General features: G+C 35.3%; 1 protein-coding gene across 4 annotated transcripts in view; it reads right to left on the reverse strand.

Annotated features, from left to right (window-relative positions):
• LOC148942219 (lysosomal alpha-glucosidase-like) overlaps nt 1-16,291 on the reverse strand; it is a 134,320-nt gene that overhangs the window by 102,860 nt on the left and 15,169 nt on the right. For 2 of the 4 annotated variants that reach the window (XM_089102953.1, XM_089102952.1), the window contains exon 2: nt 1,596-1,897. In XM_089102953.1, coding sequence (XP_088959079.1) covers nt 1,596-1,870 — 275 coding nt within the window. In that variant the 5' untranslated portion in view covers nt 1,871-1,897. Of the gene's footprint in view, nt 1-1,595; nt 1,898-4,897; nt 5,034-10,203; nt 10,255-16,291 lie in introns of those variants that run through there. The other 2 variants (XM_089102950.1, XM_089102951.1) reach the window with 2 other exon arrangements.

Below are 16,291 nucleotides of genomic sequence, written 5' to 3' on the forward strand. Positions count from 1 at the left end.
AAATTTTTTTTTTCTTTTTAATTTTTTTTTCTATTATACTCCATAATTTTTACTTTGAAGATTATTTGACTTTGTTTTTGCTCATTTTTGGTTTAATCAGGCTCTTTACTTTTCTTTAAAAAACTTTAATTTCCCGTTAACAAATACTATCAGTAAGTAATTAAATCAAAATAACAAGTTTTTCAACTGAAACTGAGGAGCTAACGAAGAAACTAACAAAAAACGGTACAAAAAAACTTGAGTTAGTGGCGCATAATACACAAGTATCAAAATTCCTTCCCCCTACGGAAATTAAAAAAATAAAACTCAAGTAAAATTCTCAAATTTAGAAAGCCTTATCTTCCACGGGGGGGGGGGGTATTTTCCGCGGGGGTGGGTGGGTATTTTCTATGGTGGGGTATTTTCCGCGGGGATAATCGCCAGGGGGGTTAAACGCCTAGAACCGTGATGCCGATAAGCTGTTAAACCTTGGTCATCTTTGGCGACGACCGTTTACAGATTTTGCTAGTTAGTCTACCTATTATAGGCTTATGGGATACATTTGAGGTTAAGAAATTTTTTATTTTTTTTTCTAGCTCGTTCACGGAGAGACTGGCAAGAGGAAAAGTACACCGTTAAAAAACAAGAGATAGAGGTTATATGCATGTGCTGAGTACATAATAGTGATTCCTGATATTCATATGAGGCTAAAAAAAAATTTTCTGATCTAAATTGTCATATAATCAAATAAATATAAAAAAGGACACGTTTTATATTTTGGGATAAAGTAGATAAACATTAGCTTCTATACATGGCGCATCTTCGAAGTAGAACATTGTCTGTGTTTCAGAATATAAAAAGTAGCACAAACACTGTATTTGAGACCTTCTTTAAAGAAAATATCGACAATTTTGAAGAAAAAATTCTTCTTGGAACGTAGTGTTTTGAAAGTTCTAAGGGAATGACAACTACAAGGTTTTATTGATAGAAAAGAAACAAAACCAAATTACTGTTCCTACAGAAAATTTGTTATTGAATGCCACTAAAGGCAGCTGCAACATGTCACGGTAACAAAATATAGTTAATCTATAGGTTTGTAATGACAGCCATATTAAATACAGGATGGTCTAACGATGACAACTTGATGTAAACACAAATAGTTTTTTTTTTTAATTCCTTCTGGTTTAATATCAAAACATATTACAGCTCATTCCAACGAGTGATACACGACTGATTAGAAAGTTTTCGAACTCAAACTTCTTTTTACCAAGTTTCACCGTTAATTTGATGTTTTATTCTAAAGGTACTTGAAGAACAAGATACTTGAAGATAGACAAAAGAACAAAAACAGTTTAACAGCTAAAGCTGAACATTCAAGCTGAAATTAAGAATTTGATTCCCCCAACTTTGAAATCAGCGAGGCTAAATTGGCTGCACAGAGCCATGGTAAGCCATCAAGAAACTAGGGGTAATTTGAGATAACTGATACATTAGTCTCCTTGAAAAATTTGTCACAAAATTATAAACAACCGGTTAATGACTAAAAAACTTATTCTAAATTTACATCATGTCATCTACGTTGGCCCAAATTGTTGTCAAAACTTAGCAAAACCTACTCAAATTCTGGACGTATTTCATTCCAATTGCTGTTTAGACATGCATTGTCGAAAAGAAAACTCAGATTCGAGAAAATTCGAACAGCAAATAGGATTATCAGACCCAGCAATAAAAAAGCCAGAGCTAAGCCGCAAACGATGATCTTCCTGGCAACAGTGTTTCTATCTCTTTGGCATAAACTCCCGTGCATAATGGAGATACTTGTTTCGTCAAACGAGTCTAAGTTCTTACTTTGCACTAATAAAAGTTTCTCGATTTTCGATGCACCATCCATGTTTAGTTTTTCATATAGACAACAAACCTGAAAGAAAGCACTGCGTAACCAAATGATAATGTAGTGCGTCTTGCTAAAACATCAAGACATTATATACAGCTGCACAATGTGATTTTGTCAATAGTTTTTCTTATCTCAAATTTCATAAAAAAAAAGCTCACCACAAACCGCTTCCAAAGTTAACAAATCAATTAAAATCTAAAGAAGATTCGTTGTGCAGCATCTAAACTTTTTATTTAAAATCAATTATGATACAAAAATTACGATCGAAGATAACAACTGACACCTTAATTTACATAATTGGTAAGTGTTTGTAACACCTAGCCAATCGTTTGAGATTCAACAACGGGTTGCTGAAACCGATAATTTTCTAGAGTAGTCCTACATCTATGGTTCTATATTAAGATTCCAGTAGATTCCGATCGTTCTAATAGAGTAGCGTTGTCCTATAACTGAGAGATTGAGTCGAAACTTTCAAGAGATAATTACGTTTAACGGGACATGAGGAAATATTTTTTCCCGATTCATTACAAGAGAGTAAAGATATTTTTTTGATGTTCAACGGTTATGTTCACAGCGCTATTTCTTCACGGCTAGGGTTAATTAAATCGCCCAGTCATTCGCTATCCCTTTTATTGATGTTGTACTGATTTGAATACTCATCTACTTTTAGCTATTTACGCGAAACATGTTTGTTTTTATTTATGTCAACACTGTTTTTTGGCTCACAAATGTTGTATTTAACAACTGTACATAACTTGCAGCTTTCATTAAATCCTTCATTCCATTATTCAAAGCATACCACCGAGAGGGACGACAGTCTCTAAGAGGCGACAATGCGCGTCACTGCGTATAGATAGTAGTCAGAGAAAATGGCGTCCAAGCATATGTACGTACAAATGATAGGGGAGGGGGGCCTTTGGGTCTGTTCACAACTTGAAATCACGTACTATTTGCAATTCTTCTTATAATTCCTCTTTTTTAATTAATTTAGAAAAAAATTCTGCATAAGAGTTTTTTTTAAAGAGAAGTAAAGAGCTACACTAAACCAAAGATGAGCAGCAATAAAGTCAACTATTTTTTCAATCTTAAAACTACCATGAACCAATATTAATAAATAATTAAAACCAAATATGAACAGAATTTATAATAAATAAATAACTAAGTCAAACGATCAGAAACTACCACAAACGCCCTTTGTACCTTCTAATGATAAGAAAATAATTTATACTTTACTGAAAACAATTTTTATTTTGAGCTATGTGTTTTATTTCTCATAGCATCCCCCCCCCAAAAAAAAAATAATAAATCACCATCATAACCAAGATTACTGAAAAGAACAGATGAAAGTGGATTGACAGTTCAAAATATACTGGTTCAGTCCTGCAAATCATAATAATTTTGGACTTAATAAAATTACAAAAGAGAAAACGTTTACAATATATTTTGTTTTCAGAAAAATGCAAATTATGTTCTGGTGTTTAGAAGGTGCAAAAGGGCGGGGAGGGGGGTAGAGCTACTCCTCTTTGTGGTAGTTTGTGTTCGTTTTTAGTTTGACTTAATTATTTATTGTAGTTTCTGTTCATTTTAGGTTCCATTTATTTATCGATACTGATGCATGTTCGTTTTGCACCTGAATTGCTGTTTGACCTGGTTTGTGCACATCTTAGGTTTAATGTAGCTCTTTACTTTTATTTGAAAAACTTTTTTGCGGATTTCTTTAAATTAATTAGCTATTCCTGAGAAATTGCCCATACGCCCTTTTGACAATCGGGATACAAATATCAGATTTTCATTTAGTTTTTCATCCTCCTCAACTTCTCTTAAAAAATAAAACTTAATACCCTATTCTGTTCTTGAGGCATTGCATCTATGCCCTTGTGACAACCTGGATGCACCTAGTAGTGGCAACAGTACCACCGGCAGCAGTAATAGCAGTGGCCTTGAAAGTTTTAATTTAATACCCTCAGCCGTTGTTGAGATATTGCTGAAACGTCCTTTTGACAGTCAAAAAATGCATGCTGCCTTTTGATTTAGTTTTATAGCCACATAAGATTTTCCTAAAAATTTCTGCTTTATACTCTATTCCAGTCCTAAGATATCTCACCCTGTACCATTTAAACAACCTTGATGCCCTTAAACTATTTTGATTTTGTTCAGTAGTAGCAGCAGTAGCAAAAGTGGTAGTAATATTAATTAGCCCTGACAGTTGTATAATACCATAAGGCGCTGCTGGATATTGCTGAAACACCCCTTTGATAGCCCACACGTAAAAAGTGTTCTTTGATTTAGTTCAACACCATCACCACCACCCCTCAAAATACCCTGAAAGCTTCATCTCAATGCTCTAAGCCGTTCCTGAAATATTCCTGATACGTACCTTTGACCTGCATATTTGTACCTGCATGCACACAGTGTGTTTCGATTTAGTTCAACACCACCCTCACCATGTACTGAAAGTTTTACCTTAATACCCTTAGCGTTAACAATAGTAGTAGTCTAGAAGCAGCATTAGTAGGAGGGGCAGTGGGAGTAGTAATAGTGATACCAGTAGTAGTATTAGCAGCAGCAGTATTCACATAGTGCCTTTTTGGTTAATCCAACATCCCCTAAACATGCCATGATAGATAGAACTTAATACTCTAAACCATTTCTGATATATTGCCAATACACCCAATTTGACAACCTGCATGCACGTAGTGCATGTAATTGGCATGCTAACTCGTCTTCGTCATTTCTTTCCTAAAACTATTCTAAAATCTATTTATTATTGTTTCGTCCACTCATATTTTCTCTATTGCATTTCGGTTTGGGTTTCTACCTTTTCGTCTGTAGCCTATTCAAATCTCTCCAAATACTTCAGAATAAAGCAATGGGGATTCTTTTTAATGTTGATTGCAGATCTTCAGTTAGACACCTATATGGGGCCTTATTCTTTGAAATTTGAAATTTATTCTTATTCTTTGGGTCAACTTCACTTAATTTCTATCTCTAGTATTTGTTACGATTATCAATACAGTGATTTACCTGTAAATTTCTCACGTGTTTTTCCAAATAATTCCCAATTTCATAAGTATCCTACTACTCATCGTTCAGAATTTTCGTGCGAAATTCGCAGGGCGTCGAGAGCGGGATTCACCATCCGTCACACTGGGCCAAAAATCTGGAACTCAATTCCTGCATCAGTTTGAGAATGCAGCAACAAGCAACATTTTCTAAGACTAGTGAAGAAACATCTTATGACAAGCTAAGCATCTTGTTTATTAGGGTTTTCTTTTTCATCGTTGTAAAATTTAGTTTGAAGATGGCTGTTTATTTTCGTTGGCAATATTTTCAGCGCTAAAGTATGCCACCACGCATTTGCGCTGTTTTGTGACATTTATTTATGTATGTTTTTTAATTAAGATTCTACTCTACTCTAGCGTTTTTGTTTTGTTTTTTATTTTCTTAGTCCGACACCCCCCTCAACAATCCCTGAAAGTTACAAGTTAATACCATTAGCCTTAGTAATAGTTGTACCGGTAGCGGTAGCAGTACTACAACTAGTTGTACGGCTTAGTAGCCTTATTCCTCTTTGTGGTAGTTTGTGCCCGTTTTGAATTTGACTTAGTTATTTATTATCATTTATGTTCGTTTTGGGTTTCATTTATTTATTGATAACGATTTACGTTCATCTTGCACTTGATTACTATTAGACATTTGTTCCTATCTTCTTAGGTTTATGCAGCTATTTACTTTTAATTGAAAAAGTTCTATGTGGAAAAAGCTTTTTTTAGTTAATTAGCTGTCCCTGGGATACTGCACAAATGTCCTTTTGAAAATCTGGATATACATAGTACCTTTTGATTAAGTTTTATATCCTCCTCAACATTCCCCAGAAAAATAAAACTTAATACCCTATTCTGTTCCTGAGACATTGTGTCTATGCCATTTCGACAGCCTGGATACACTTATACCCTTTTGATTTAGTTCGAAAGTAGTAGCAGCAGTAGTACTAGAAGTAGGCAAAACTTTCAACTTGATACCCTCAGCCATTCTTGAGATATTTGTGACCTGCTTTTTTTTTAAGCCATGATGCACATAAACTGCCTTTTGATTCAGTATTATACCCACATAAGCTTTCCCTGAAAGTTTCGACTTTATGACCTATTCCAGCCATAAAGCACATCACATAAGTAATTTTCGACAATCTGGATGCACTTAAAACTATTTTGATTTAGTTCAATAGTACCAGTAGTAGTAGTAGTAGTAGTAGTGGCCGTAGTAGCTAAAGTGGTAAATATATTAATAAATCTCAAAGCTCTATCTCAATACCCTAAGGCATTCTTGGGATATTACTGATACACCCGTTTGATGATCCGCATGTACATAGTGTTTTTGATTTAGTTCAACATTCCCCTTAAAATGCCCCGAAAGCTTCAACTGAATGCTGTAAGGCTTAGATTATTACGGTCTAACCGGTTCCTGAGATATTGCTGATACATCCTTTTGAAAACCTTAATACAAATGGTGTTCTGATTTACCTCGAAACCGCCCTCGCCATGCCCTGGAAGTTTTACCTTAATATCTTTAGCATTAGTAATAGTCGTAGTAACAGTATTGGTAGCAGGAGCGGTGAGAGTAGTAGTAGCATTAGTAGCAGTAGTATTCACGTTGGTTGGTTCAACATCCCCTCAATATGCCCTGATAGTTTGAACTTAATACTCTAAGTTGTTTCTGAAATCTTACTGATACACCCTTTTGATAACCTGCATCCACATAGTGAGTTCTGATTTACTCCAACCTCCCCCTAAACAATCCCTAAAGCTTTCACCTTAATAGCGTACCATTAGCCTAAGTAATACCAGTACTAGCAGCAGTAGCAGTAATAATAGTACTAACAGCAGTAACAGTAGTAGTACTACTAGTAGTAATAGTGGCATGTATGCACATTGTGCCTTTTTAATAAATCAACATTCCCTGAAAGTTTCAACCTAACATTCTAAACCGTTCCGGGGATACTGCTGATACACCCTTTTGACAGGCAGCATACACAGCGTGTTTGATTCTGTTCAACACTCCCCTTGATATTTCTCAAATATTTCCTTTTAATACCCTTAACCTTAGTAGTAGTAGTACTGGTTGCAGTAGTAGTAGCAGTAGAAGTAATATGCACATAGAACCGTTTGGCAGGTTCAACATCCAACTCAATATGCATTGAAAATTTCAGCTAATAACTGTAACGCCCTTTTGACAGTCAGCATACACACGGTTTTTGATTTTATTCAACATTCCCCATGACATTTGCACAGCAATTTCGCCTTAATACCCTTGGCCTAAGTAGTAGTAGTACTGGCAGCAATAGTACTAGCAGTAGAAGTAGTGTGCATATAGTAGCAATTGCAGCATGCAGTACCAATGACAGTATTAGCAATATACCAGCATCCTCCTCAGTAATCCTGATCATCCTCCTCAACATTCCCTATAAGCTTCACCTTAATACCCTTAACCGTTTTGGACACCAAGGATCAAACATGGCTTCCTTTCTAAATAACAAATACTATGTGTAAACAATGGGCGAATTGCATAACTCACAGTTCTTGCCCCAAGGGTTGTGGGGGGAGGGGGTTATCATTCCCAGAGGTATAATTATTTGACCTTTCGGTAAAATTCAACTTTAGCTACTTTTGGCTATCATGGAAAGGGGTTGGGTTAGGAAAATGAAACTTTCAGGAATGAATCTACAGGCTAAAGTATGTCCCGGGAAGGTATTTTGAAGTACCTTCCTCAACTCCCCCCTCTATATTATGCAAATTATTGCACATTACTAGCTGTTTTGGCTCACATTTCATCCTATATTACTATAATAATTATAAATCGCTGCTTACCTTACTCAACTTCAGCTTTTAACCTTGTTTATTAAAATATATTCCAAAATCCTATTTCCATTAATAGCCATTTAATTTTCTTCCCATAGCTGACCTTGGTTATGGTATAATGGAATTGGGTTTGTGATGTCACAAAACTTTGCTTATCATAACCCCTTAAGGGTAGCTTTCAGGTGAAGAAGACAGCAGTGGTGTTGATAAGCCATTTAAACTTTCATATTTAGTCAAAGGATTTGACAAGAGATAGACCAGTAAAAAGATCCAAATCGTTTTTAGAGGACAATATGTCATGGGAAGATCTTTTTGAAATCCCCCTTCACCCCAAACTCAAAATTTTCTAAAATTCGACTTTAAAACTTTTTAAATATTTCTAATGCACTAATAGATAGAGTGATAAAAGCATCATAATCGACTTTGGAGGACAAGTTATGTCATGGTAAGATGTTTTTGAAATCCCCCTTCCCCCCAAACTCAAAATTTTCTAAAATTCTACTTTAGAAGCTTTTTAAATATTTTCTAAAGCACTAATAGATGGAGCGCTACAAACATCAGAATCAACTTTAGAGGACAAATTATGTTATGGGAAGATGTTTTTGAAATCCCCCTTCACCCCAAACTAAAAAATTTCCAAAATTCTACTTTAGAAGCTTTTTAAATATTTCTAAAGCACTAAGAGTGCTACAAATATCAGAATCAACTTTAGAGGACAAATTATGTTATGGGAAGATGTTTTTGAAATCCCCCTTTGCCCCAAATTCAAAATTTTCCAAAATTCTACTTTAGAAGCTTTTTAAATATTTCTAAAGCACTAATAGATAGAGCGCTACAAACATCAGAATCGACTTTAGAGGACACGTTATGTTATGGGAAGAGGTTTTTGAAATCCCCCTTCCCCCCAAACTCAAAATTTTCTAAAATTCTACTTTAGAAGCTTTTTTAAATATTTCTAAAGCACTAACAGATAGAGTGCTACAAATATCAGAATCGTTTAGAGGACAAATTATGTTATGGGAAGATGTTTTTGAAATCCCCCTTCCTGCCAAACCCAATATTTTCTAAAATTCTACTTTAGAAGCTTTTTAAATATTTCTAAAGCACTAATAGATAGAGCGCTACAAACCTCTACAGCGCTACAAATATTTAAAAAGCTTCTAAAGTAGAATTTTAGAAAATTTTGAGTTTGGGGTGAAGGAGGGTTTCAAAAACATCGTCACATTACATAACTTGTCTTCTAAAGTTGATTCTGATGTTTTTAGCACTCTATCTATTAGTGCATTAGAAATATTTAAAAAGTTTCAAAGTAGAATGTTAGAAAATTTTGAGTTTGTGGTGAAGGGGGATTTCAAAAACATCTTCCCATGACATAATTTGTCCACTAAAGTCCTCAAAAATATCTTCTAGGTTGTAGCTACTGCTGCAACCATGATAAAAAGTATTTAAACTACAATTTTAGAAATTTCTGAGTTTGGGAACAAGGGGATTTCAAAAAAATCTTCCCATGACATAATTTGTCCTCTAAAAACGATTCGGATCTTTTTAATGGTCTATCTCTTGTCAAATCCTTTCACTAATTAAGAAAGTTTAAATGGCTTATCAACACCACTGCTGACTTCTCCACCTGCAAGCTACCCTTAAGGGGTTATGATAAGCAAAGTTTTGTGACATCACAAACTCGGTTCCATTATACCATAACCAACGTCAGCTTATGGGAAAAAAATTAAATGGCTATTAATGGAAATAGGATTTTGGAATTTATTTTAATAAAGAAGGTTCAAAGCTGAAGTTGTATAAGGTAAGCAGTGATTTATAATTATGATAGTAATATAGGATGAAATGTGAGCCAAAACAATTAGTAATGTGGAATAATTCGCATTATATAGAGGGGGGACGAGTGGAGGAAGGTACTTCAAAATACCTTCCCGGGACATACCTTAGCCTATAGAGCCATCCCTGAAAGTTTCATTTTCCTAACCCAACCCCTTTCCAAGATAGCCAAAAGTAGCTAAAGTAGAATTTTAACGACCTTTCAACTATGCTGAACAAATTGGTTATCTCAAAATTTGTAGCTGGTACCTTTTCGGAGAATAAGGGGAATGGGGGAGGCTGCTTGCCCTACAATCACTTTTGATTCTTATAACGGGTCTATAATTTTTAATTTCCAGTCAAACAAGCCCCCTCCAAAATATGAAATGCCTTGGCGAAGAAAAATTATACAGTACTTTTTCTTTACTGTAGCCCTTCCCCTAAGCCACCCCAAAAATTTCAGAATGTCTGTGTTTTCTTTTAATCAAATAAAACGGCAAATCTGGGTTAGAATATGTTATTTAGTTACTCTTTTCTTCTTTAAATCAATATATGCCACAGAAAACCAAACCAAAGAACAGACAAAATAACTACAGAAAACCAAACCAAACAACAGACAAAAATAAAACAAGGAACTATTTAAAGTCAATAGTTGAAACTTACCCTTATTAAAGCAGATGTAAAATTAAGCCATACCATTCGATTAAACCAGCAGGATATACTGAAGAAAAAGTACTAAAAGATGCCTAATTCGAAATCTTGTGTACGCTAATTTCCTCTGCAAACCTTTTCCCATGCCAGATTGACGTCAACCCTTTGGATCCCAAGAGAATTAGAATAACAAGAAGAAAGGAGTATTATCTAGAGACTAATTCCCTAATCAATGCCCTATCATAGTAGCTGCAGCGATAGCAGCAACCTAGTAAAGAGCGAACCATGGTCCACAGTAACCAAACGCTCAAAAGTACGCCATAAAAAAAAATAATAATAATAAAAGTACCAGATAAGTGCAAAAAAAAAACTTCTTTTCGATTCACTTCAAATAGAAAGGGTTATTTTAGAAACTTCGAAGAAAGCAAAAGGGACGCTCCTTTAATATTCATATAGTGGTTTATTTTGATCCGGAAGCCAAAAACGTTTGCCCATCCCTGGTGTACTATAGCATTTACTTTATCATTCTTAATTTTATTTTAATTCTTTTTTTCATGTTTCTGGGGGTTGGATTCTCATAGCAGGATAAGATAGAGATTAACACTGGAGTTGTAAGGTGATATTCATCCCAAAGACAAGCTCATTAGACAATTCGAAACTTTTGATAAAATTACTATCTAAAAATTTTAATTTGGTATCATAGGGGTTAGAGGAGGGCCAAATAGCAGAAAAGGAACCGAGGCGAGGCTGATTGCTCTCCAGTAGCTTTCGACCTTTAAAAGGGGTAATAGAACTTTCAATTTCCAATCAAAGTAGCCTTCTCCCAAGTTTCTAAGATAGCCCTTTTTTTGAAGCGGATGGAAAAAGTTTTTTCGGCACCTTTCTGGCTCTTTTTTTGGTGTGTATTTCATGGGAAACAATGTATTTGTTTATTTACGTTCTGCATTAGGGTCTCCTTAGCCCAAAATAAGTTTCAGGCCGATCGAAAAAGTATGGTCCGTTTTTGGGCCCCCTTGTAAGAGGGGGGGGGACCAACTTCAAAAGGACCAATCCTTTGAATAATTTTTTGTTCATTAGTCCCCTTGGCCAAAAGACTTACGGCTTTAAGTTTCAAGGTGATCAGAGAAAAAAGTTTTGCAGAAACAAGAAAAACATAAAAATAAGGCCTATATGACTATTATTCACCATACATTGTGGCTATATTTGGAATATAGGTAAATTATTCAACAAAAAAATCTTTCTTCAATGTTTTTATTTGTTGCTGCTCAATCTTACATGTGGGGAAAATTTTCCACGAGGGGAACTTTCCAGGGGAGGGGGGGTTCCCCAGGAAGAATAAGCCGGACCCCATGGATGGGGTCCAAAAATCTGGAACTCAATTCCTGCATCAGTTTGAGAATGCAGCAACAAGCGACATTTTCTAAGACTGGTGAAGAAATATCTTATGACATGCTAAGCATTTTGTTCATTATGGTTTTCTTTTTCGTTGTTGTAAAACTTAGTTAGAAAATGGCTGCGTATTTTTGCTGGCAATATTTTCAGCGCTAAAGTATGCCACCAGGCATGTGCACTGTTTTGTGACATTTATTTACGTATGTGTTTTAAATAAAAATATTCTACTCTAAAAAATCAGAAAACCTTTGTTTTTTAATTACTTTTTGTTTGTCTTTTGTTTTTAGAAATATTCAGAATAAACCTTGGCCGAAGAATTTTGTTTTAGAGCGTTGAAACTAAAGAAGTCACATGAGTCTTTGTAAAAATTAACTAAAAAAAACAAGTTTTTTTTAACTGAAAGTAAGGAGTGACATTAAAACTTAAAACGAACAGAAATTATTCTGTATATGAAAGGGGCTGTCCCCTCCTCAACTTCTCGCTCTTTACGCTAAAGTTTTTTATTGTTTAAAAAAATACATTTTTGAGACAGAGTACAAACTTTAGCGTAACGAGCGAGGCGTTAAGACGGGGGTACCCCCTTTCATATACAGAATAATTTCTGTTCGTTTTAAGTTTTAATGTCACTCCTTACTTTCAGTTAAAAAAACTTGTTTTTTTTAGTTAATTTCTGAACGTTTTTGAAGTAATGCAGCTTTGATTTTGGCTCACCGTACATGAATAATTAAAACAAAATTTGCATATTAATTTTCCTTTTTTTGGCTAATTGGCTTTTTCGAAATTTTGTTCTGACGTAACTTACGAATTAACTGAAGTGACGAGTTTCTAAATTCGTATGTTTTTATTACGTATATTAGGGAGTTCGCTCCCTAGTCAATACCTCGCTCTTTACGCTAAAGTTCGAATTTTGTTCTAATCACAAACCCCTGAATCACAAAGGCCGGTTAATTAGAATAGATAGCTCTTTTGAAAGTACTAAAAAACTGTGGCGTAAAGAGCGAGGTATTGACTAGGGGGCGAACCCTCTCATATACGTAACAATTTCTATTCATTTTAAGTTTTAATGTTGTTCCTTATTTTCAGTTGAAAAAAACTTGTTTTTTTATTTAATTTCTGATCGTTTTTTAAATAATGCTGCGAAATCTGGCACCCCTTCATGGAAATGTTCCTTCCCCAAAGGAAATGTTCCTTCCCCCAAGGAAATATCCTCCATGAAAAGATCCTCCCCCGTAACCCCTACTCCGACCCCAACCCCCCACTAGAAAAAACTTCCTCCAGAAAACACCTGTATACTTCCCAATAACCAATACTATATGTAAACGATGGGCAAAGTTTATAACTTGCAGCCCTTCCCCCGGGAACTGTGGGGGACTAAGTCATCCTCAAAGACATATTAACTAGATTTTCGACCATGCTGAACAAAATAGCTATCTCAAAATTTTGATTGGGTGACTTCGGGAAAAAAATGAGCGTGAGAGAAGTTGCCCTCCAATTTTTTGGTCACTTAAAAAGGGCACTAGAACTTTTAATCTTCGTTCAGATGAGCCCTCTTACTACATTTTGGGGCAACTGGGTTGATAAGATCACCCCTAAGAAAAAAAAACAAAAAAAAAACACGCATCCGTGATCTTTCTTCAGCGCCAAAAAAAAATTCCCCGTTTTTGCAGATAGGAGCTTTAAACTTCTATAGTAGGGTTCTCTGATACGCTGAATCTGATGGTGTGTTTTCATTAGAGTTCTATGACTTTTAGGGGTGGTTTCCCCCATTTTTCGAACATAAGGCAAATTTTCTCAGGTGCGTAACTTTTGATGGATAAGACTAAACTTGATTAAACTTATATATTTGAAATCAGCATAAAATCTAATTCTTCTGATGTATCTATTGGTATCAAAATTCCGTTTTATAGAGTTTCGGTCACTATAAACACTCGCTCATTTACACTCGATCACTAACTTGCTCACTCACTCATTCACACTCACTCTCACATCCAGGTGGAGGAAGCAATCGTATAAACTCCGGAGGGGGCTCATTCGATTGGAAACCAGAAGTTCTAGTACCCTTCAAAGAGTCAAAAGTAATTGGAGAGCAATTAGCCACTCTCAAACCCTCTCTTCCCAAAAGCATCAGATCAAAAATTTGGAAAGAGTTTTGTTTTCAAAATAGTTCAAAGATCAGATAAAAAAAACTCTCCGGGGTCAACACACCCCCCGAGAACCCAGGGGTAAGTGTGTAAGTTACACCCCGGGGGCAAATAACATTTTTATGGATGGGTGGTCGTATAAACTTCGGGGGAGGCTCGTTTGATTGGAAATTAGAAATTCCAATTCTCTTTTTAAGAGCCAAAAGTGATAGCAGGGAAAGTAGCTTCTTAACCCCCCCCCCCCCGCCACCCTATTTTCCCCAAATTCATCCAATCGAAATTTTGAAATATCCATTTCGTTCGAAATAGTCCAAATATCATATAACAATGCCTCCAGCGTTGACACAGTCCCCAAATCCCGGGACAAGGGTCGTAAGTTATGCCCTGGGGGCATAGGTTTTATGGAAGGAATGGTCGTATAAACTTTGGAGTGGGCTCATTTGATCGGAAATCAGAAGTTCTAATGCTCTTTTTCAGAGTCAATAGTGATTGAAGGGAAACTAGACCCCCCCCCCTCACACAAACATCCTCTTTTCCCCAAATTAATCTGATCGAATTTCTAAGATAGCCATTGTGTTCAAAATTGTCCAAAGATCATATAAAAGACCTCTAGGGTCAACACAGCCTTCCAGAGCCCGGAGCAACGGTTGTAAGATATGATCCAGGAGCAAATAAAGTTATTATAGAAAGGGTGGCCGTATAAGCTTTGTAGGAGGCTAATTTAATTGGTAATTGAAATTTCTAGTTCTCCTTTTTTTCTCATAGTGGTCGCAGGGCATTTAGGGTTTTTATGGAAAGGATGGTCATTTAAACTTCAGAGGAGGCACATTTGATTGGAAATCTGAAGTTTTGTTCCGTTTTTAAAGGTCAAATGTGGTTGGAGGGCAACTAGTACCCCCCTAAACCCTCGTTTCCCCAACTGCATCTGATTGAAATTGGGGGGAGCCATTATGTTCGAAATTGTCCGTAGATCATATAAACCCCAGAGGCATTTTTTGGACACAACCCCCAAAGCCCGGGGGCAAAGGGTTGTAAGTTGTGACTTGAGGGCAAATCAGGTTTTTATGGAAGGGGTGAACATATAAACTTAGTAGGATATTCATTTGATTGAAAATTGAAAGTTTTAGTTTCTTCTTTTAAAGTCAAAAGTGATCAGAGAGCAACTAGCCCAAACCCTCTTTTCACTGAATACATCTGATTGAAATTTTGTTTTTCGGAGGAAATTAATGAGCCTCATTAACCTCAAGACAAGCAGATATTAATTCCTATAATAAGTTATAATTAAAAGATATTATGTGCATCCAGTTTGTTGCAAAAGCATATTTGGAATATGTTGAAAATTAAGGGTATTAAGTTGAAACTTGAGATGAAGGGTATGTTAAGGGGGGACGTTGAAAATGATTGGAGGGCCCAGTGACATACCATAAGAGAGGTCTACTGGAGAGCTATTCAAGTCTGCTTGGTAACAGTGACCACAAGATAGCTATGGCCTATAATCAAGGGCGCCGGCAGAAAATTTTCCAGGAGGGCCAGACACCAAAATAGCAGTGGTGGTTGGGTGACAGGGAATATATTTCAAGATATTTTTCGTAGGAATAAGCGTGTTTTGAAATACTTTAAAGAAAAAACTCTCAAATAAAAAGACCAATTAAATTCCATGCAAAATGAAACAAATCCAGTAAATTTTAAACGACCAGGATTCCTGGCAAAGGAATCTTTACTGAAAAAACTGTATGGGTTATTAAAAATCTTTACTGAAAACTTTACTGAAAAAATATAAATGTTTTTACTTTTATAACTTTAATAAATCATATAATATTAACATTTTGACTGCTAAATATCATTATACGTATATTAAACCAACTATGCATATTCATTTGTATTTTTTCAGTAAAGCGAAAATTTGTTCTTGCGCTCGGAAGGCGTAGGGATTTTGCACCTAACTTATGTTAATTTTTGCTTGTTTTAAGTTTGAGTTAGGGAGTTATTTGAATTTCCGTTTCTTTTTGGGTTTCATTTATTTATCAATGCTGATTTGTGGTAGTTTCCGGCTTGGTAGATTATTAGATTTTATTTTTGCTCATTTTTTGTTTAATGGAGTTCTTTACTTTCTTTGAAAAACTTATTTTGTGGAAAAAGTTTTCTTAGTTAATTTCAGTTCATTTTATATTGACATAGTCTTTTCAGGGAAAAAGAAAATATTACTTTAAATCTTTTCGTTTTTTAAAACTTTATAGTTTGGCCTGCTATTTGTATGCTGGAGAAAAATTTTCAGCAATTTTTAACAACATACACCCTTTTAAAAATCTGGACACAAATATTAATGTTTAATTTAGTTTCATACCTCCTCTAGTTGACCTGAAATGGAAAACTTGATACCATTCGCAAAAAAATCTGTTTATTTTCTTTGATAACTTGGATACACTTACGCTATTTTGATTTGGCTAAATTTTAAGAGCAGAAGTAGCCCCGTAAGCTTGAACATAATACCCTTAGTTGTCCTCGAGATACTGCTGAGATGCCTTATTGGGAATTAGCATTAAAATAGTGCATTTTAATTTAATCTT

This window comes from Artemia sp. Qi Xiang Cuo, chromosome 17 (genome assembly GCF_049724085.1).
Source record: "Artemia sp. Qi Xiang Cuo chromosome 17, ASM4972408v1, whole genome shotgun sequence".
NCBI lineage: Eukaryota > Metazoa > Arthropoda > Branchiopoda > Anostraca > Artemiidae > Artemia > Artemia sp. Qi Xiang Cuo.